Source organism: Scophthalmus maximus, chromosome 12 (genome assembly GCF_022379125.1).
Source record: "Scophthalmus maximus strain ysfricsl-2021 chromosome 12, ASM2237912v1, whole genome shotgun sequence".
Lineage (NCBI taxonomy): Eukaryota > Metazoa > Chordata > Actinopteri > Pleuronectiformes > Scophthalmidae > Scophthalmus > Scophthalmus maximus.
The window spans coordinates 15697283-15720915 of record NC_061526.1 but is presented as its reverse complement, the minus strand read 5'-3'; the positions used below and the strand labels follow the sequence as shown (position 1 = coordinate 15720915).

At 42.6% G+C, this 23633-nt stretch overlaps 1 protein-coding gene across 4 annotated transcripts in view; it reads left to right on the top strand.

Annotated features, from left to right (window-relative positions):
• Positions 1-292: 292 nt before the first annotated feature.
• The window catches only part of cald1a (caldesmon 1a), a 202571-nt gene continuing 179230 nt past the window's right edge, over positions 293-23633 (top strand). For 2 of the 4 annotated variants that reach the window (XR_004785925.2, XM_035615291.2), the window contains exon 1: positions 293-398. Coding sequence is in view for 3 of the 4 variants with exons in the window: in XM_035615291.2 (XP_035471184.1) it covers positions 369-398 (30 nt within the window). In the remaining variant the exon portion in view is untranslated. The remainder of the gene's footprint in view (positions 399-23633) is intronic. The other 2 variants (XM_035615302.2, XM_035615336.2) reach the window with 2 other exon arrangements.

The window sequence follows — 23633 nt, the reverse complement described above, 5'->3', positions numbered from 1 at the left end:
CCTTCTACAGTTTTGCAGAGACCTCCATTTTCTACAGGTATCTCGTATCCTTCACACAATTTTTTTACTGTCTTATTTGTTCCGTAGCGAATCAGAAGGAACTACAATGAACGAGACAAACACGGCCGACGGTATGGGAAGATAAGAAGCTGAAACAATATGTTGATGCCCAAAGGGGATTGTACTTTACATTAATGTTGTGACAGCAGAGCCGCGGGACTTGGCCAGACTTCTGACGGTGAGCCACTCTTTTTTTATCTTCCCTGTTCACACAAGGTGATGCTGACGTGCGTGGCCAATCGGATCAAGCGGATGCAGTGATTTTTTGACTGGAGGGGAGAGCTACAGCTGCTAATGCGGATGGACTGATGCCATACCGAGAGAGCCGACTGGTGGAGGTAGGACATGAGTCTCCCTGTCAGCAGGCAGAGGAGACGGATATGGGGGGGGTGTAATGAGGAGAGACGTTCCTGCCTAACTCTCTCCTCCCATCAGTCACATACTGTATGTTAGGATAGAAAGCCGGGTTGAATCCATGCTTTACTCGCTACACAGAACACCACACGTGCACCTCACAGAATCAGAGAGATATACTGTCTCCTATATGAGAGGGACTGTCACATCCTTAGTCCATATCCGAAATCTAAAATTCATCCTGTATGTACAGTATGCTGTAACAAAAGATAGGTGACAGTTTTTTCTGTTAGCTTAGATATGATCCTTTACATTTAATTCTTAGTTGCGTTGTTGATGCTCGTGGTTGCCATGGTGATACCAATTCAGGTTCAATTCGACAGCAAACGCCCCTTGACCACCCACTCTGGCAGAAATACAACAGAAGAGCAACGTCTGGTGTAACTGTTTACAGTGCAGCCAAGCAAACTGATTTTAATGGAAGAATCGGGCAATAATAACTGTAAGCATGAGCCGATATCATGCTGCAAACGTTGTGACTTGAGAGAAGTGTGTCAACCTGCTGGGGAGAGTAGGTGGTGTGTCACCTGTCACCTCAACAGCTCACTGTGACTATTCCTTCCTATTCCGTTACTTGCCGCAGTATTTAAAACTGAACCACTGGGAGGGGAAAAAAGTGCTGAAATTTGTGACATATACTGTTGCATTTCCTGTGGAGGCTCCACAATAAAAGCCCCCCTGTTTTTTTGCCAATTAAATGTCTCTAATGTCAGACAGCAACAGCAGGAACTGCCTTTACTACACTCACTTTGCCCAGCTCAGGTAGGAGAGTGAGGCTGATATTAATGAGGTGAGTGTGACATGCTTACCAATCCTCCACTGGGAGGAGGAGGCCTGGAGAAACTACTACTTATAGCGGTAATTATGAAATGTTGTTATGCTTAAAAAATGTAATTTAATTTTTAGTTAGTGTCTTGACTATTGTCATGATTAATCAGATAATCACATATTTTTTGTGAGAGATACCCATCAAAATTCCCCCAAACCCAAGGTGACGGCTCAAAATCGCTCATATTTCCTGGCGAAACAGTGTTTTCAGCAAGACTGTGGTTGTGTGTGTACTGTATGAGTGTGTGCGAGGGAGAGAGAGAGAGAGAGAGAGAGAGCGATCGAGCGATCTATAGCACCATGAGGTTGTTGTTTAGTTATATCCCCTCCCCTCTCTCTTTCTCTCTCTCTCTGTGGCATTCTGTCAGAGCCAGCCGAGTGACATTTCCAGGCAGCTGAACTCTGGGACCTTTCAGTGTCACCCTCTGTTGTCATTTCTGACTGCTACAGCCCAGACAATGATGCACTCACACTGTGTGTGTGTGTGGGGGGGGGGTGATATACAGCTCAACCTCAAGGCCCCAACCGCCTCCAAAGTTGTTTTTCCACTGCTCAATCAAACTGGCTCTTTTCTTGCACAGAAGCTTTGATGACAACAAACAAAAAAAGCACTGTACTCAAAAAGTGGGAAGTGCGACAAAACTTCAGCGTTTTTATTTTGTACTCACTGAAGCTGATGAAAATATGTGGAATGTGTGCAATACTTGCATTCCTTACAAAAATCAGTCCAAGGTTTTTTATGTAACTAATCACGAATCACAAAGCCTAAACAAAAATACGTGCATCATCCACAAACAGTAGTTCAGCATATTGCAGTCTGCAAGCTACATCATTATTGGTGGAAGATCAGATCCTCTCCTTAAAGGGGCAGTAAGCGGTTGTAAAGGAATACACGTTTTATAAAAATCTGTGAATATTTCTTCACAGTCCGCAAACTGTCGGTTCTGTACCTTTAAGTAAAAGTACCAAGGTATATTACAAGTACAAGTCCTAAATGAAAAATTGTTGCTGCGTTTAAAGTATGAGAGTAAAAGTACTGGTTTGGGCCCTCTAACATATATTTTATATCATCGTTAGTTTATTGATACTGAAGCGTTATTGTATAAGCAGCATGTTATTGTTGTAGCTGCTGCAGGTGGAGCAAGACAGAAAAAAAGCTCTGATACAAAAATCTGTTTTCAGTGTTTGGAGTTTTTTTTTCTAATCTTTGACTTTTGGTGAGATATTGGATTATTTGGCCTGCACATTGACATACATCCACGTGAGTTGTTTTTGTTTGGTGGAGCTGTCAAAGGTGCATAGTCGTTTGAAACTTGACCACGACCACACGCTGCTTTTTGTGAGCTGTCACTTTCAAAACCTCTGTTTTAATCTTTGACAATGTGTTGCAGTTTAGAATTTTGTATTTATCATCATTGGTAACGTCCTGAAAACTAACTCGTATCTAAAGCTGTCAAATATAATGTTGAGAAGAAAGCGCAATGTCTCTCACTGTAATGTGGTGGAGAGGAAGTATAAAGTAGCATAAAATAAGAGCAACTTCACTGAAGCCTTGATAGAACTACTTAAATAGAGTATTAAAGTATTTGTGTAAATTTACTTCCCCCCCACTGCCCGTTACGGACTATGGTTAATTGCCCCTGCCAGGGCTTGATTTCTGAGGGAGTGTATGAGTGCACGCGTCCGAGCCATAAATCAGGTATGCAGGGCCGATGCAAGGTGGCACTGGCAGTTATATGAGAGTCCTGGCCAAATCACATGGCTCCTACAAGGAAATGGACCTGTCGAAAGGGCCGTGAAATAGTGCGGCAGCCGTGTCACTCACAGCTCTGCTCCTTTATTTCATTATCATATTGTGTGTGTGTGTGTGTGTGTGTGTGTGTGTGTGTGTGTGTGTGTGTGTGTGTGTGTGTGTGTGTGTGTGTGTGTGTGTGTGTGTGTGTGTGTGTGTGTGTGTGTGTGTGTGTGTGTGTGTGTGTGTGTGTGTGTGTGTGTGTGTGTGTGTGTGCGCGCTCGCATGTGGTGCACTGTACAGATAACAGGTGCAGATGTAACAGTTTCCAATTTCTATGTTTTTTAAGCTGCCAAACATGTTTGACACAAGCAGTCACACACAGAAACACACACAAACACACACACACACACACACACACACACACATACCTGTCTGCCTCCGGCATCCACTTCATTCTGAATCGTCCAACTGCCTACCATGGTTTAACAGTTTCTCAGAAGACAACCTGGGGACTATTCAGCCTCTGCTGAGAAATTCATCTGATACAAATCTGCTCCCAACAGAAAAGTGCTGCATAACCTCTCACCCAATCTCCCGAGTTTTGTCGAGCAGCTCTGCGAGTGCGTGGCCGCCTTTAACCATGTTTTCCTTATTGATTTGAGTCTGGCTATAACCTCGTATCAGGGCTTTGCAAAGTTCTCTGCTGCATTAAGCCCCGGTCCTAATTGAAGCCTCCCAGAGGCTAACAGGCTCGATTGCTCTGACTTGTCAAAAAGCATCAGTCAGTTAAATGGGGCTGGGAGATGGAGGGGCCGTTATTGCTGCTACTGCTTCCGCCTGCGGGCTATGACCTTGTGGTGAGACTGAGCTCGGAATGTCTCCCCGTCAAAAACCCGCCGCTTCCCTGGAAGTTCTGTTGCCTTAAATATCCACCAATGAGTAAGCGTATGTCTGTATGCATGCGTGTTTTTGTACGTACTGATGTAGGCGTGCCTGTGTGTGTGTGTGACCTCGTACGAAGATATTTTAGGCCCGCGGCTGCAGAGTGAAATGAATGACAGTTGTTCTGAGTGGCTGGTGATCCTGCAGCAAATCCTCTCCAAGATTCCTCCCAGGCTGCCGGGGACGGACAATTACATCGCTGGATCTGCCAGCCAATAGGGTCACAGCGTACAGCGCTGCACGTAAGGTATGACTACAAAAAAGTTGCCATGGCAACACAGCGGCGGTAACAAGGTTTGATATATGGCAAAATAACTTTACAGCTGCTGTGTGTCATGAATGCGTCTGACTAATGTTCAAATGTTATTCCACAGAAGTTTTAAGGACACAACTTTTACTACTCTAGCAACGAGGAGAAGAAAATATATTTGTTGGTACTGTATGGTGGTATACCTTCTCTTTTGATGCCTCTCCCTGCTCCTCGGGGTCAGCGTGGTGAAGAAATGAGCGGTTGACTTGAGCGAAGAAGCAGCAGCTACAGACGGCCCCCCAGCATTGAAGTGAGGTGGAAGACATGCCGCAGTCTCACAAGTACCCATTCAGACACGCTATAGCAAATCTCCAGACGGGCCCCAAAAAGCTCACGTCACTATTGAATCAGCGGCGGCCAGTGTGTTGTTCTTCAAAGTAGTGCAAAGGGAGACAGCACAGAGATGTGGGAGGCAAACGGAATAAACAAACTGGTCTTGGGAAAAAAAAGAGAAAAGAAAAGAAAAGGCTTGCTGCCACAGCCTGGAGGCAGTAGCAGGGCGTAGAGCGCAGACTAAACCGAAATCTGTCCTACACAAAACCACCCATCACCTGTACGGTGTGCCGATGTCATCAACAGAGCACCTCCAGCCTCTGGCTTTTACCCCCCAAGGTGCAACACAAAGTGCTTTAGGCAACACCCATCAGACTGTACAGTAGCTTCTGTGTGAAGCCACCTGCATCTACTGCACAGACTTAATCGGAACCCTCTCTGTGACAATTTATCTTGAGGTCCGTGGACTGCTCATATATACTGTAGGGCCGCAACTAATGTTAATGTCCATTATCGATTAATCTGTTGATTATTTTCTCAATCAATCGAGCAGTTGTTTGGTCCAAAAAATGGTGTTCCCCAAACCCCAACGTGATGTTTTGTTTTTGTCTAAAAAGCAAAGATATTCAGTTTGCTGTCATAGTGGAGCAAACAAACCAGAAAATATTCACATTCAATTAAATGATTTTCTCATCTCTCAACTCATTATCATAAAAAATTGGTGATGAATTCAGTAATTTATTACTAATCGATTAATTGTTGCAGCTCTACTCATAAAACTATTGTTATAAGGAGAACAATCAATTTACATATTTCGTCATTTGTCAAAGTATTTCATAATTCATGCAGCGGCAGCTTCCCTCTAATAAGGTGCATGTGCGGCACCTAAACCTCAAGTTGGGCATTTCCCACTTCTGCCACCATGTTAATGAAATAAAGTTGAGCCCACAGAGATTCTGAACAACCAGAATAACACATCCTGACTCATGTGTAGGTCACTGCTGTGTTTGAAACAAAAAAGAAGAATCTTGATAAATTATACACAGTGTGGTAGTCGGCTACAGCAGCTGTTGATTGGAATGGAGACAATAATTTAATGGTAAGACGATGACAAAATAATTTATCTTCATCTAGGGGAAACAAATTAATGCGGGATTAAACATCGAACATGCAGTATATGAAATTGTCAATTGACAGTGATACTCTCCATATGCAAATCTGACACTATTTGGCATTTTTGTGATTGCTTCAAGAAATACAAACAAGCCAGTGCATTTTGTCGGTTTTGATAACCAACCAGACCAATCTCCAGAGCTATGGAGATTGGTCTATATGAGAAACTGAAATGTTTCTAATATTGTAATTCTGTTTTATCTCAGTTTTGTGTGTGTACGTCTTTGTATGATCTAATCTCGGTTTTTCTTGTAGTTTTGACTCTTTGGGGCAAGGGATAAGGATATGACTAGGATTGGGAATGGAAGTTTTCAATTGCAGCGTGTGCATGAATGTGGCAGTATCTCACAGGTACACTTTGCTTGATCGATGCTGAAAGATTAAGGCTTCACTGTCTTTTTCCTGTCACCCACTGTACCAGAGTGGTGGATAAAGATGCCGGAGGGAGGCTTTCCTTGCGCGGTGTTGTTTGCTTGGAACCGGCTATCGACACGGGCCATAAATCATTCGAATATTTTCATGCATCTAGTCCATCCGACTGCTGCTAATGTTTCCTCCGCCTGCTTCCTTTGTAACTCATTCGAGCCGAGGCAGCGAAGCATGTCAACGTGTGCGTAATGGGGTTGCTGGGAACCGGGCCGGGCGGAGACATGGGCTCTGTTTGGATTGGCTTAAAAGTGCAACTCCCTTGACCTTGCAGCAATGTGTGACATCAAGATTATTTGAACCGACCAATTGAAGACAAATCAAATGCGGCCTTGAATAGTAAGGACTTGTCACTGGAAGGAACCCCCAATCCGACCGAAATCCCATCTCTATGTTTAAAAGGCTTCCGCAATTCTTAAACGCTAAAGACTGTCACATTGCGTTACAAAATCTGTCTTTCAAAGTCGTGCTTTAGCGGACAATAGCCTAGACGAAAAACAAGACAGAAATTTGCCTCAGAAGCAGAACATCTCTTTTGCCTTGAGTTGATCACTTCATCTTTGACCCCCCCCCCCGGCCAACCTCCAACAATCACCCTCCGCAGCAAAGTGACTTCAGCTGGTGTCGCCCCCTCACATGTCCTGACCTCTTCTGCATTAGTTTGTCACGCTCTTTTCAAATGCTATCTGATGGCACCACAGAGCACCCGTAGCAAGCAAACAATCTGATACGATCTGTCTGGCTGATAAAGGAGATGTCTTTTCCCCTCCACCCCTTTTTTCTCCATCTATCAAAAACCTCCTGCCTTCGTGCTCCATCTGTGGAGTTGGTGTTTTTGTTTGTGCAATTTGAACTATCTTGGTTTGTGTGCGGGTGTTTGCATGTTTGAGGTATATACTTCAAAACTTTCAGGGAAAAGTTGGTCGTCTCTCTTGCCAAAAGTTGGATGAGATGACTGCTATCAGTTCTGTCTGTCACAGTTCCTGGTACTGTCTAAAGATTAAAAACAAATCCACTCACACTACCTCTAAAGGTCTAAAGGTTGTGAATTGGCAACAATTGAACAAATACATCAGTTAATCCTCACACAAAAATCCTTTATTCCTGTAATGTTAATAAAGAAACATGCAAACAGTAAAGCACAATCTAATCTTGGTCATGTTTGTTTAGGTAGGTAGGCTTAACAGCTAAACTGTTGGAAAGTGCAGTTCAGAAAACCATAAAACATGATCTCACAACAGACAAAAGTTGACAAAGTCACACAAATTTCAGGGCAGAAAAATTGACTAATATATTTGAATAAATCACTTACTAATAAGTTGGTTTGAATACATAAACAACGATCCCCGTTTAATAGTATCTCACAGATATGTCTCATGTGCAGGAACCTGACATGGACGTGGTGCAAATCGTAGCCTTGTATTTCCATTCACGCAGATGTTTGCAGAGAAATGTATGAAGTGAAAGGAGCACACGGCTAATGAACCATCCCCACGCACATGATTCACTCTGCCTTTCACACACAAAGCGCGCGTGTAGACAAACGACAATGCAGTTCACTTCATCTCCTTCATCCCAGGTGCTCCGTAATGAGCCTGTGTTATTTTGCCGCTTCGCTGTGAACGAGACAAAATTCAACGAGCAGTCAGCAGTTAACACAATCACTGTTTTGTCCTGTATAGGCCGCTGAATAGACTGCTCGCTTCCCCTGCTCACATGAAGTGACATTAAGTAAAATGAGCGACAGCGCTATAATTTGTTTTTTGCAATTCACCCCGGTTGGAAAAAACAGGAGAAGTTCTGCCAAATGAGAGAAGATTTTATTCACAGCATTGACAGAAAACTCTGCATAACTGAGGTAATTCAGGGCTTAACAATATGGGAAACCGAATGTGTCATCGTTCAATACAAATCCCTTTCAAATCCCCTGTAATAAAATTACATCACAACAAAAACAAACGCTTTTGATAATGTTTTGCATACGTTTGAATAATTGACGCACTTAAAAAGGCTAGTCGGATTATTACAATGGTAGGTTTTATTCAGCGGCTGCTTAAGGCAAAAAGAATAAATGAAATAATTTGTCCCATCTATTTACCGCACTCCAGTGAAGTGGCATTTTGCAGTAGTCATCAGGATGTGAGTTACTTTTTAAAGGTGATGGCCACATAAGCACTTTATAATGGCAGACTATGGAGCTGTATGGAGTGGCCAGCTGAAAAGCTTTATTTTGAAGGCTTGTGGTTTTCTAAATGTGGGAGGTGAAGCTATCTTAATTCTCTAGAACGGTAATCTGCTCATCTCTTCATTCTATTCCCCTTTCTTTTCGCTGCAAATATCTTTTTTTTTCACTGATCATTGAGGACATTTGTCCCCATTTGATTTAGAAAACAAAAGCAAGCGAACCCAAAGGCAGTTAATTGATTGCGAAGGCCTATTTGGTGCTGGTTGCAGCCACACCGGGTCACCTTTTAAAAACACTTTGCCCGGGCGATGCGATACAACAAGACATTTCCATAAGACTCTGTTTTGTGTTTCGGTTTGCCAAACAGCCATTGATGCCACGGCCTGTTGATTGCTCCTTTATTTTTGTGTGTGTGTGTGTGTGTACAGTGAGCTCATTTGACAACAGCGCACGAATAACAGGCTGTGAACGTCTGCAACACCCCCCCACCCTCCCATCACACATACACACACGTTGTTTTTCGGCTTCCCACAAACCACAACACACCTGAATGCACACACACAGCCTGTTTATTTTGCTCTTCTCTCTCTCCACCACCACAATTTGGCAAGTGGCATATTGCCAAAATGTTCCATTAGGGGGAGAGAAAAAAAAAGGATAGAGAGAGAGAGAAAAAATCTATAAAGGCAAATAAACAAGAGTGGGAGCTGCTGCCAGCTTCCTTGCATTCTCTACCGGATAATATAAATGGAAGTGCGATAAGGTTCTTGTATAACCTCCCGCGTTGGGTTGTAACCGTGTTCACTTTAGTTTTCCTGCATTTACATCCTGGCCATGGCGCTGGCTTATGCCATATGATTGGGGCTAAATAAATCATACACAGTGTGTGTACACAGAGAACATGGACAATGCACCTAGTGCACAGCGGAGTTGGTTTGTTACTGCGTTTTTCTTTGTGGCACAGGTATTGAAATGAAAAATGAAATGTCCACATCCATTTTATTTGGGGCGGTTTCTATTAATTGGTTTATTTCAATAACATTAAAAAAAATGTGTTTAAAAAATAGCAGGGGCCTTTGCACACATGCAGGTCTATCAGTTTTAATTGATCACTGAAGCGGTGCTCCATGTCACGAGATAATTACGAATGGCAAACAAGTGACTTTGCTGTGCAAGCCTGAGACTAAGGCTCCACTCATTATCAATTACACAAAGGTAACATGCTGTGGCAGGTGTTTGTGAGTGACAAGCCGTCGCAATTAAAGAAAAACGCAAATAAATGTGGGGTTTGGGTGGGCGGCGTCTACTTTAGGAGACGGATAAAAGATCTTGATTTACCAACGCTGCTGTATGTCATCAAGCAGCCTACTTTGCGGAGAGGCCTCGGGTTTAACACACAACACAGGGACATATTGGCTTTTACCGTTTCACTTCCTCATATAAAATATCCAAAAGGAGCTTCTTCAAAGCTTGCCTCTTCCTTATGAAGGAACTGGGGAGGGATTCTCGGCCCCCACTGCAAGCGAGGGATTGATTATAGAATGAGAAAAATACAAAACTGTAGTAGAGATGTGTAGCTGCTATTGTTATTGGTTGGAACAGCAGATTTTGGAGATTTAAAATTTTCTCTTTAAATGTTAAAAAAATGAAAACATTTTTCACATAATGTGTTAAGAACAACATTGGTAACAAACAGGTTAAAGGAAAGTGAGATTTCTGAATGTTGGATATGACGCTACAGCCAGGAGAAATGGTTAGCTTATCTTTGCAAGCTACAGTAGGCACGGCTAGCCAGGAGAAATGAGCCACCTTGCTCGCTCTTTTAAAGCATAATAAACGCTAATAAACACATCATAGCTTGTTTGTCCTATCTGTACAGAACCTGAAGTGTTAAAAAAAATGGTTTTACAGGGCGGTTTATATCAGTCTGTCTTCACTGAACTAACACAGAAGTTACTCCACTAGATTAAAGATATAAAGCATTGACTTACATAATATAAACTCAAAGATGTGATATGATGGACTAACGATGTAGCCTTCCAGCATCTTGAGTGCTTCCGAGACAACCATTCCCTTTGTGGTCACTCAATATTCTCTTTAGCCTAATTAGGACCACTGGTGTCTGTAAACGTTTAAGTCATTATGGGATCACGGAGGCCTGCAGGTGAAATGGAGATGAACTGCTTACGATAAAAGAAAAGTAAGAGGCTGCTCTAGTGGTACATGCCTTGCACAGAGAGGGTTAACGTGTTTAAGACCGATGGAGGGATGGCGGAGGAAGTGTGACGTGGGAGAAAGAGAAACCAAAAGGCTCTGAAAGAGCAAATACGACGCCATGAGGATGAAGGGAGATGAAAAGAGAGTTCCTTTCACCCACAGCTCTTTTGTCCTGCAGACGGACAACCTGAGGATATAGAGATGCTCTGAAGAGCAAGAATAATGTTTGTTTATCGTGTGTGTGAGAGAGATGGAAGTTCTTCCACTAGTCTGGCAGGATGTCACCTGTGGCAGACGCATTCATAGAACTTCCCGTTAAGTAGTTTTGCTCCATTAAGAACACACTTATTATGTTACGCTTATGTTATTCTCCCTTTACACTGATCCACTATCACCGCAGCATGCTGCTGGGCCCAAAAGAACGCATATATGCACATGCTGACTTATATGAGCCCTCACAAAGTCCGTAATGACGAACAGAGGCGCACTCCTCTGTCTTCCACTGTGATCTCAAGGACACTCAGTCAACATTTACTGCAGCTTTGATGGCTTTAGAGCCAACGTTATACTGCCGCCTCCCTTTCTCCGCCCCCTCAAGTCATCAGCAGGTCTCAGCCTTTGTGTCATGATGTAATTAACCACACAACAGGAAGTGGCTCAGCATCCAACTTTGAACTCTGGTTTTGGAGGAGCAGGCTTCCAGTTTCAAGCCAAGACCAGCTGCTCCCTTTTTAAATTTAGCAGGAGCTACATGCAAATTGTGTTATTTCTTACTTGGTTGTAACGGCTCCAAATGTGCGTTGGTTTGCACTGACGCTTTATAACTCGGGTAACAATGAGTGCATATTGCAATTTTCACTTATTATATGTGATGTAATTTTTAAAAGGGGATAAATAGGGGTAAGAAATGTAATATTGGTAAAATTGCAGTAAAAGTAGCTTTTGCTAGCGTTGTGGATCTACGGCTGTCGATCCAACACCTGGGTCGGGATGGACATATTCCAAATGATCTACAGTCATGACTTTCACTTCAGCATGACCTTGACATTGACATTTGTGGTTTTGGGTGAAACAGCTTGACTAGACATCTGGAAGGAAAAATCCAACTTGCATTTTTTGCATTTATGGAACTATTAACAGTCCAAAAATAGAGGACCATATGCACACAAGGTTGAGTCAGCCAAGCGAGGTGCGGCATCTTTTCGACACATCTTTTCTCTTTTGCTTTGTATGGATTTTCTGGTGTTTTAGCACAGAAGAGGTGAGAAGATCAGGGGGGGGAAAAAGTTTTAACTTGCCCTTGGGAAATATTTTCCTTTGATTTATGACATTCTTCTATCATACCTTTGATCTTTCTTAATGTGCGTAGCTGGGAGATGATGACGTGATGAGGAATGAAGCGGAGGGGAATTCTTTTAAGTACAAATCACGCAATATTTTTTCTCTTAATATGTACAGATTTCAGATTGGAAGAAACAAGTAGAGCAGAAAGCTATTTTGGTTCACCATCATCTATCTTGCCAAGCCTCCAGTAATAAGGCAGTTTACACTGGGCAGATGCAGCTGCAGATAGATCTTTTTGCCACAGAGGCGGAGGGTTTGTATGGTATCATAGCTGCGGTAAACCAAACAGAGACGTCTGATCAAAGCAGTTTGCTGTAGTCTGTTTGCTTAAAATCTTGCCCGGTGGCTAGAATCCAGATTCAAGTGAACCAGCATTCCCCCAAAACCACACCAGTCACACATTTGATCACATGAACATGTCCAAACCTTCGCCCCATTCTTTATGCAGCACTGCACCCAGAGATCTGTCGTGAGCCCCCTTCTTATCGGTGGTGAAGACGGAGAGGAAGAAGGGTTGATAATTCATTTAATCCCTCCATGAATGCTCTTCTTCCCTCCCGGGGTGATATTGTAAAAGATGCTCCAGGCTTTCCCTCAGCAAAGCGCCAAGTGGAGAGATGCCCCTGGGAAATGTTATATTCAGGCGACGCCAAATTTTGTACTCGGCTCTCACACGCGCAACAAACCGCAGATTTTATGGAAGAGGCATCTTTGTTCTATATTTCAGTCTTTTAGCCGCCGCACACGTTTTCCATATTCAGTAGCACCATGTTATTCAGAAAGAATTTAACTTTGAAAATGGAAGCGGACGGTTTGTTTAACCACATGAGCAGTAATGTTTCTTTTGTTCCCCCTTAAATTTCCCCTCAAAGTAAGTATCTTTGAAAATTCCACTCCAAGCAATATCGTACATTCCAAATTCTCCAGTTACAGCAATTCACCGAAGCTGTATCATACGTGTTGTACTCACGCAAAAACAAACCCTACACACACATGGCTGCTTTCTCTCCATCGGGTGCTCTCTCTTGTGTTTTTGTCATTACCAGAGGACCGGTGATTATGTTGTAAACAAACAGAACACACGCACACAATCACACACACTCACACTCACTCCTCACACTTTCACTATCCTGCCGTCTCGCCTCATTAGATGTGCACACGTGAAGGACCATCCCCGTCCTCCTCCCACCCACCCAAACGGAGGCCCTTACTAAAGTTAATGAGGTGGAAGTCCCCTGCTAATGTGTGGCCCTTGAATACGTTTCTCCATCTTACATGTATCTCCATTGCTGTTTGTGTGTGTGTGTGTGTGTGTGTGTGTGTGTGTGTGTGTGTTTCTGAATTGTTTTTTTTTGCTGTGGTCGTATGGATTACGAAAAGTGTGAATGTGCTATTTCCTGCTCTTATTAAGTCGAGGCTACCGAGATAATTTGTCTTGTTTAACGACAGATTCGTGTAAATAAATAGACGGGGGATTTGTGCCAGCCACTGCTAATTTATAGGTAATCAGTGTAGAAATTTCTCTTCCCATCAGCAATGTGGCTACATTCCCCCTGCGCTGCTTTCATCAGCTATTTCCTTTGTTTCCTTCCTTTCTGCATTTTCTAACTTATTGACAAAGATTTCTTAGAACAAAGGCGCCCGAGAACTCCCAACTAATAATGTGCATGTGTCTGTGTGCATTCATTTATGTGTGGATGCGTTGTTGTTGTTTGAGCACTCCAAAGCAGTGACCAGTGGTGTTATGCTATTTCTGCTCTGTCAGAGGGAGATATCAGAATTTTTTCAAAGTCAGTCCTATCTAACGTTTGGTTTTGACAGCTGATGCCATTTTGGATCTGGTTTCCTGTTGTAAATATACCTGGTTTTGTTGCGCTCCTTTGATAACAAATGCTTTGTCAAACGTCAATCTCCCCTTGTTGGTTTGTAATTGATATTGTCATCTTTAGTGGTAACCAAATACAGCTCTCAGTGGACTGTGTGTTTCTAGAAGAGTGGTGACTCTCCCCATAAACATGTTGTCCTTATCACATCAGCATACTATCAACTTCATAGTTATCCACTGGGACCTTTCAGTTTTTTTTTTCAGCTCAATGACACAATGTGAATAAGTTGATGTGCTACACCTCTTATTCCACATTGTTTCATAGATTAAATCAACATTTCATACTTTATGTCAGGCTTGGTTTGTGGCTTCCAAGGCCATGGAAATCCTTTTGAGAATGTTAGTTCTGTAACTTCAGACACTTACAACTGATGGAAGCCAAACCTAATCAGATTTAAGAATGCATTCTAATGGATTCAATGAGGAATATTTTGAGGACCTTTTCTACATTTTTATTATATTACAGTGAATTTCAGAGTTTTAAACTGTGTCATTTTGTTTATATGATGAATCACACCGGCCATAGAGGGCAAGGGTAGTTAAATACAATCAAGTAAAAGTAAGTAGTGTAATAGATTTAATAAAGTAATCTATAATAGACTGCAGTATCATCCTGCTAGCTGAACCATGAAATGTCTGTTGTTGGTCTTTTTATCCTTTTAACTGATGTGAAGTGTAGATACGAGTGTAGTACACAGCTATATGAGTGGTCACTATGAAACAGAGATGGGCTTCCAAAATTGCATAGTATTCCTTTAAGTGCCGTGGTTGTCGGTGACATGAAGCAATCCGACCTGTTGATTGGCGAAAAGAATGCTGAGAGGGACAATTCCCCTGAAGTGGCAAACTGTCCTATATCTGCTAATTGTAAAATCACAGAGCAATCAGCAGTGAGAGGCAGCCAACACAAAGAGTCGTGCTTTTCTGTGGAGAAACTCATCTCTCCTGGCGCGAGCGTTGAGGGACAGAAGATGGGGAACAAACGGGAGGGAGGAGGGACAAGAAGGACGGGAGTGTGGTCGGGCAAGGAAGCTGTTTTTCTTTCAGTCCAGACATTTTTACAAAAAAACATCCCTCAGGTGCAGTTGTTATTATGGAGCACAAAATTGCCTAATGTGCTTATTTCTGCTGCTAATGCAGCAGGCGAGCAGGAAGACGGGGTATAGCTCTCCAAGGGGAAGACGGTACAATGAGACCTGTAAGCACAATTTAAGTAATTAGATGTTGAGGCTGAAATTAAGGCCCCGCGTGTGCACATGAAACTCCCACACTCACACAACCACACACCCACACACAGCATGCAAACACACAAAGTACGAACGCACACACAATTTGTGGTCATTTCCCCTGAATGATTCCAGTGACTATGATGACAGAGAAAAAACACATTGTAGCCGTTCATCCTTTTGTCAATCAGTTTTTCTCTCCAATGAGCCCCCCTGTTTGACCTCTTTGACCTCTCAAAGTATTATTAACAGAGGATAATGATTTGATTATAATTTTAACTCCCGTACTGTACTCGGCAGATGGTGACTCATTCGCTCGCTGTTTCAGACAAAGGATGGTGTGATGTAAATTTGGAGAAGGAGGCGGCAGGAGACGGAGAGAGCGAGAGAGAAAGGGAGGAGGAGGGGAGACAACAGAGGAAACAAAGTAGGGGGAAACAAAAAATTGAAAAATTGTTTAGAAGTAGAAAGAGGCAGCATGAGCAATTGCGAGGCGGTTGTGATGACATGATGAAAACGGGAACAGAGGAGCAAAGGAGTTGGGGAGGGGGGTTGTACAGTTGGAGAAAAGCTTCGGGAATGGAGGATAAAAAAAAAAGATAAAGATGGGGGGTCAATAGTGTTGGTGTGTGATTTATGCCTGGGGAGTGTCTCCTGGTGAGGCTGCCTACTGATTCCCTAACCTGGGGTGGGGGGTGTTGAATTATTATCAACCTATGGTAGCTATTTGAAGCCTAGAGACTGGAAAAAATGCTTAAAGCCCGTAAAGTTAAAATGTGCCAGAGGAGTGTTTAGAGATTTTTTTTTTTTTTTTAATGAATAGATAAATAGCAATGAATGGGGATCGTTTTCCACGATTGAAAAAAAAAAAGGAATGTATGTTCTTTTTTCCTTCCTTTTTTTCAGTTGGACTTGATCTGGTCTGACAGAATAGAGGGATTTGAAACTGTACATCGAGAACGTTTGCTTTTTTGTGTTTGTTTTTTCAGTGTAGTGCATCTACAGTACAATCCCCACAGCAGTGCTGCTTCTGCTGATGATCAGGATACGGCCAGATCAAACACATGCCACGCTGGGGCCTGACGTGCTGCAGTCTCTCTGTGAAGTGAAATATTGAGAAGTTTAAAATGTTTCACTCCTGGGGAACATAGTCTTTTAAATTTATTAGCTAAGGTAAAAGGTCAAGACGGGTTGATAGCTTCATCGAGCGATCTTTAACTCTTTGTGGATTTTTTTTATTTTGCTGCATAGATCTCTGTTATTAGATTTTTTTTCTTCCACAGAATGTTTGACAGAAAGTGAATTATTGCATTTCGCAAAATGCCAGACTCCTCCTTCAGCAGACAATACTGGGAATGTCCCTCGAAAAATTTAAACAAAGAAAGTCACAGTTGAATGGCATGTTCCATATGCCATACAACAACGACACGCACACAGTCACTCTGTAAGGATGAATAGCCTCAATTATTTATTTTATTGTCTCCAGTCATGGGCAGTCAGAGGTCTGTTTACCTTCCAAAAAAATAGCCCTGGTGATGCATTTTCAGCTAAGGGCACATCTATGGAAGTGTGTGTGTTTTGCCGTTATATAAATGCCACGTATCAGTCTGGCTAAATTGCTTCCTCTTGGCTGGATACAAATACAAACACACGGTCACGCTGAGATGCCATTGGTACTTCATGCCGAGAGGCAACACACACACACACATGCAAACATGCTTACAGTACACACACACTGACATACAATGGTAAACATACATGCTGTGCAAAATCTAATCCTGCACTAATTTCTATTGACCGAAGCAAAAATCCAGCAGTTGCACGCTGATCGCAGCTGATGAGCTGTTGTGTTATAGAGCATGCTTGACTAGCAGAATGAGGGTAAACAGAGAGACCACAATGAGCTGCTGTAATACAAACCTCCTTATCTGCTGGGCCTTTGTGTGTGTGTGTGTGTGTGTGTGTGTGTGTGTGTGTGTGTGTGTGTGTGTGTGTGTGTGTGTGTGTGTGTGTGTGTGTGTGTGTGTGTGTGTGTGTGTGTGTGTGTGTGTGTGTGTGTGTGTGTGTGTGTGTGTGTGTGTCTGCCTCTGTATTTCCACAGCGTCGTACCTCTCAACAATATTTCCACATCTGTATTATCCGGGTGTTGTAAGTCGGTGTAGTTGTCCCTCTTCTATTTATTTCACTGTGCTCATCTGTCAGCCTGCATTACCTATAATAACCCACAGGAAGAGGCAGCGCATGTCCCCTAGGACAGACGTGCGCACACAAAAACAAAATAACAAAGACGGGGGGAAGTCCGTGAACATGCAGACAGTGGATCCCCCCTAATGACCTCTTCTTCAGCCGCATCGTATACGCTACTCAAGGAAAACACAAATTGATATACAGTGGAACACGGCCATCCCACTGCAGGCATCGCCGCTCGGTTCGCTAGTTGGAATGCTCGTCTCAACTTTTGACATCGAAGAAATTACATGTGAAGTGGCATTTGTGCATTCAAGTATGCTAGTGTGCGCCGCAGACGCTGTGTGAGGCAGAATTTTAGATCACGATTTGCATTTGTTTGATATCCAGACGGTTTCTACGCTGTCTTCACTGCAATGTATGGATTAACTGAAATCTAGTTCACAGATGGAAAGACAAAAGGTAACCCAAGTCGAAAGACTGTAAGATCAAGGCCTCTTTCTGTGCACACGGTCTAAAGTGTATAGAGTAGTGCAAGTGCATTCATGACGTGTTCCTATCAATTCTTGTCAGTTTAACAGTGAAAAAATAGGTTTACGTGTCAGTGGCAGAATTCAAAAGTGTTGTACTGAGTCTCTTAATTAATCATGGGTGTGTTTTGGGTGTAACGTACAATAAAGTAATGCGAGTGCCATCTCCCAGTTTGCTTTAAAAGCTAGGTGCACTTGCACATTGGCAGATTTGTATTTTAAGTATGGATTTACCTGGTAGTGTAGAGAAAACATTTCTCTGCAGAGGAAACAGATCTGCTCCTGAGCAAAGTGAAAGTACACAAGCTGACTATCTGGCTGCATAACAAGGCGAGTGTAAGCACGTTGTGCACAGTTATGTGGGCACCTGCTACTATCTTGATAACCCTTAAAATAAAACAAGTACAATACTGGGGTATTGATCCATAGACCAGGCTTTTGTTGGTCAATCGAACAATCCCCTTGCACACACTGTAAAACCGAAACATAAATACATCCATTAAAGCACCATATAAATCCGACATTTGGTATGGTGGCTCTGAGTCACATACTCACACTTGACCTGCCAGACTCTTTGAAGCGGGTGGAATCATTTTCTCTGGCTGCAGTGGGGTTTTTTTGGTTTTTTTGTGGCCCTTTGAAGCTCCTGACATGTTTTAACCTCGGTTTTTCTTGGCAGCTTGATTTGGTTCCCAGCCGCTTTTTGCACGAGGTTGTTGGAAGATTCCTTCAACTTTTTTTTTTTTACAAAAACAAACACAACACCCTATATGAGCCATCAATGCCTCCTTCAAGTTAAACTGGACATCCTAATAACCTAAGTCTCTCTTTATCCTAACAACATTAAGACGGCAAACAACCAATACAACAGCACTCTCTGTAGCAGCCACTATTAAGGTATTGATCTATTGAATATGTAATTGTCTAGTCTGTAATTGTGCGTGAAGAGGAAGTCTCTACTAAAGTAGTCGTTTGTAAAAGCTGCTCTTCATAATCTAATCTGCTCTTTGAAAATAATTTCTGTGAACAGCATGCAGCTTTCAGCTTCGCTTCCTAGTCTCTCATACTCTATTTGTATTTTATTATGTGCACAAAAAGGTCATAAAGATGTTGTCTTTTTGCCTTCTAATCAATAACACTGATTCTCTCACACTTACCCATGGGACATATTACATAAATCTAGCTTAGTCTTCGTGTCGGCACGAATATCACAGGGTTCTTTCAAAACATGACACTATGGAATTCGCAGCACTTTTACTGACACCACTCCTCATCCGAATGAGCTCTGCGGACTGGATTTGTTGCGGAACAACAACATGCTACAGCTACTGCATTTTCCCATCATCCTTTTATCTTAATTTTGTCTTTCCCTGCGAGTGTGCTGAAGCAAATGATTGCTTAGCTGCAGCTCGAGAGCACCTCATCTATGCTCTGTAAATATTTGAGATAGATTACTGTGCAACTAACAAATGCCGGGGAGTCGTATCTGCCGCGCCTGTTTATTTACCCAGCATTGTTTAGGCAAACTGTTCTATACCCAAATCCCAAAAGCATTTTTTTATCATATGTGTGTGTGGTAAACAACTGAGGTCAAGATCCAACAGTCCGTGCAATAGCTGGTATTGGACAGGGCTCAAGGCTAGAGGCGTGCCGTCACCCTGGAGAAGATAAAAACATGTTTTTGAGACGAGACAGAGATCTTCTCTTAAATATAATTATTTATACATTTTACATTATCACTTAAGAAATGACAAACTGACCGAGTTTTACTAGTGACTACGGAGCACGTGTCCTAATGCTGTTACTACTATCACTTACCACCATACCTGAATTGTTCTACTGCAAAATTAGACTTTGCAGGCGCTACTCTGGCTACCCATACATTTGGACAATATCAATATATCATTCTGATATCATTTTTTATCATCGTCTAAGCCTTAAACACTTAGTAAACCTAAAGCTTTTACATGGACTGCAGTGCTTGCAGTTGCATCCACAGGCCCCGTGGTTAATCCGCAGATCCGGTTGGCGGGGTCCTAAAAAAGGAACATACTGTTTAATAGCGGATGGGTCGCTGGTGGTGAAGTTATACATTATTTATGAGGAAAATATTAATTGCATGCTCTAAAATGTGAGCAGCAGCAGCAGCAGCGAATTACTGACTCCCAACTGAGCAACCAACAGGGGGAATATGAAGAAATACACAAAGTAATTTGGGGAATCAGGAGCAGAAACGGGACCGCAGCAGGCAGGCGGTGTACACCGGACTCGCTCATCTGATCTACCTCTCGAGCAACGATATCTCTCTGCGTGTCGATCTCCGTCTCTCTGTCCTTTGCAAATCTGGAGAATCATTCACCACTTTTTTTTTAATCATGCAGCTAGATGACGCTAACGAAGAAAAGCAACATTTTTGATTTTGGGATGGATACATTGACTTTGGGATGGGGTTTTTTTTGGGGATCGTTTGGGGATTGGTGGTTTAAAAAAAAGTTGGTGTGGAGTAGTGGGGCAGCGTAGCATCAGGTTAATGTGGTGAAGAGCTTATGTCAGTTAAGAAAATTCATTGTCTGTTTTTTTAGTGCTGTATCAGAGAAGAAATTAGTTTTCAGTGATTTGATCTTCAATTGTAATGAGAAAACAGGCTTTCCACAAACTTTTTTATTTAATTTTTTTAAAATTTCAGATCAGTGACAGTCCACATCTGATGGCAGCGACTCATTTCAACAAATCATATTGCCACACAGTGCCCCACCGTTTTTGTCATCCTTTGATGTGAGGTTCAAAAGGGCTGCGGAGCTGTCATCGGTTGTCTTGAGACACATCACGCACAATAAACTGAGCCGACAGCGAGGCAGACCTCTCGACGCTCCCGCTCGCTTCGTTCCTCTGCTGCACAAGACCAAACAGTCGCTTTCAGGCGAGAGATCTCAGGCACCGCGGACGGAGAGCAGAGGCGTTTTTCAGGGCCTGTTGAAGGGGAAAACATGGAGGGTTCAGGCCTGGAAAATACAACACAAGCCAGGCAGCTCAAGGACCAACACACACAAACACACACACGGTGATGGAGGGAGCTAGTGGAAGATGGATTGTCGGGTCAGGGTGATATGACTGCAGAGCAGTGAGGGAAGATAAGCGAGAGACAGACGAGCTTCTCCTCTGCCAACCGACTGATGAGCGGGGGTACTTGGGGAGGGGAGAGGGTAAAAGGGGGTAGCAAGGAAACGAAGGAGGCAGTCGTGCAATATCATTCATTAATGGCTGCCTTGGTCGGTAGGAGCGCTGGGAGACTTCAAAAGAAACTAGAGTTATTTCACAAGCTAAGCGCTTATTTATTTGTTAGCTTGAGCTTAGCTTCCACTGATGCCACAAATTAGAACTCGTAAAAAAATATTTACGCTGTTCGACATCATATCCCCCCTCATTCACGTCACCCAAAAATCGATGCCGTTACCTCCTGATCCGTGCCACAACTGCCCAGCATGTTCCAGTCTGCTGCTTTTTGTGAAATGCACAACTTTAATGCACAGGAAAAAGAACGGCACCCAATAAAACTCACTTCATCCATGATTACTCATCTTGTCACCCACTAATAGTCATCTTGTCAGTGAGTTTTTTTTTTAAAATTCAGTTATGATTATGTGTCTTAAGTGATGAAGGAAGAAAAGGTGCCAATCTTTAATTTGAGGCTTTGCATATAATTTATGCATTCAAGCTGTTCTGCATCCAAACCGTAGCCTCGGAATTCTTTTTTTCCCCCTTTACCTCTAATAGTTCACAGTTGAGTGGAATGATTGCATGCACGCACGCACACACGCACACACACACACACACACACTCACACACTCTCTCTCTCTCTCTTCGCCACACAACTTGACTGCCTCTTCACAGGCATGTGGCATATAGGATTTTAACTTGACTCCACTCCCACAGAGCAGTGAAAACATATGCAGAGGCAGCAGCTCTTTCCTGAATGTGCCGCCCCACAGCAGTCAGAGCATCTCCCACTATGCTCTATACACTACATATTTGGGAGGCACTCATCATTGCAGGAGACATGAAAAGAATTTTCTTCTTTTTTTTTATCAGATTGTCAATTCATCAGAATTACATTTCTAATACTTTCTTGTTGGTAAGGACGGGTTTGGGGTTTTAACACGGGTGCTGAAATCGGTTTCAGTGTTGTCACTGTGCTGAAAAGCTAACCAAGCACATTTTTTTTATCTGCTAATGGAAGTTAAAGTCCAAAGTCAGCAAAAGAGTAAAAGATTGTTTAGAAAATGCTCTGTTTACTGTGCAGCTGGAACACCCAAACAGTTTTTTTGAAAAAGAAACTGTCCAAGTTTAACTTGATACTTTCTCTTCATGTCAACAATCAATTGTAACACCAGCAAATCAATATCCAAACTAAACAAGTAGATTTATAAAAGCTGTGGAACACTTGGTGCTTTTGCTACATCTTCTGGATCTGTAGTTTTCACACACCTCGTCCGACAGCCACAACATCGCATGCGATTGCAGGCATGGCTTTGCGTGTTCGACATTCATCCTGGTAACATACCCCTGAGAAAGTTATTACATTATCGATTACCAGACTATTTAACCACTACCAGTCCCCTAGAGCCCAAACTCCATTGATTTCCCCAGGCCTCTTTTGGACAAAAGTGGTGAAATCTATTGGACCGGTTCAAATGGCAGAACTTTATTTTGCAGCGTTTTTCAGTTGAGTGATAGTTTTGATATTTTATGTCTCTCTCTCTACCGCTTCTTCACATATTCCACCCTTGCCCGCTCACCCCCTCCTCTCTCTCTTTCCTCTGACAGTAGTTTCTGGTTGCCATGTGACCACTACCATCACACTGAGCCTTGAGGACAATGTGTCTCTGCTTCCAAAAAAAAAGCCCTTTAAAGAGGAGATTATATCGCAACATCCCACGCTTCCGAAGATTCTGCCGGCAATTCCCGCACTGTATTTTCTCCCTTCATCTTGGTTAACTTTTTCCTCTATCTTACAGTTAAGTTAATTTCAAGTTACTCCAGTTTCTGAAATCATTTTATCCCCGTAAAGGAGGAAAACAACAATGTTTTCTTGCGACTTGAGGGCGGGCCCCTCTCTAGCTCTCCTCTCCATAGGGCTTTAGATGGCACAGTAAGCAGAGCCTCAAAGACTTGGAATCCAACCCAAGGAAGAAAATAATAACAGCAAAACAACAAATCACAATGCTTTAAGCGTGGCTGGTGAATCAAACTAATTAGCAGTCTAGTGCCTGGGATCTTTGGTTAGTCATCTGAGAAGCCCATTAAAAGGCCCCCCATCTCATCCTCGCCCTCTTTTGCTGTCTCTCTCGCACAGCAAATTTATTTCATAAGAAACCACTTTGAATTCAGTATATTCTCCAATCTTACAACATTTAGGCTGATTTCTGGCCTCCCTGTTTTTTTGTTTTTTATACTGCCTCTATTTAGGTCATTGGGATGTACAATCGCAGTTGTACAGTATATCTGGGCGTTTAATGGTAATGTCTTCTTTAGCACCGTCACTGACCGTGCAAACTAACAACATAATCACAGTGCAATGAACTAGCGGTATAATGGGCTTTATTGACTCTTAATTTGCGTTGTTGTTCCTCGATTGCCTCATGGGGCTCTTTTGTTTTCCTCAAAGTGTCATTATGGATTATTTATCTCGCTGCAGTGAGTTGTCTTTAGTGTGTGCATGGGGAAATGAGTAGATGGGTAGATAAACGGATGGATGGATGGATGGGCAGACAAATGGATGGATTTATATTGGGTGGATGGATTAATATTGGATGAATGGATGGACATTGATGGGCAGATACATATCATATTGGAAGGATAGATACTTGGTAAGTAGGTATTCGTTTGAGAAATGGATGA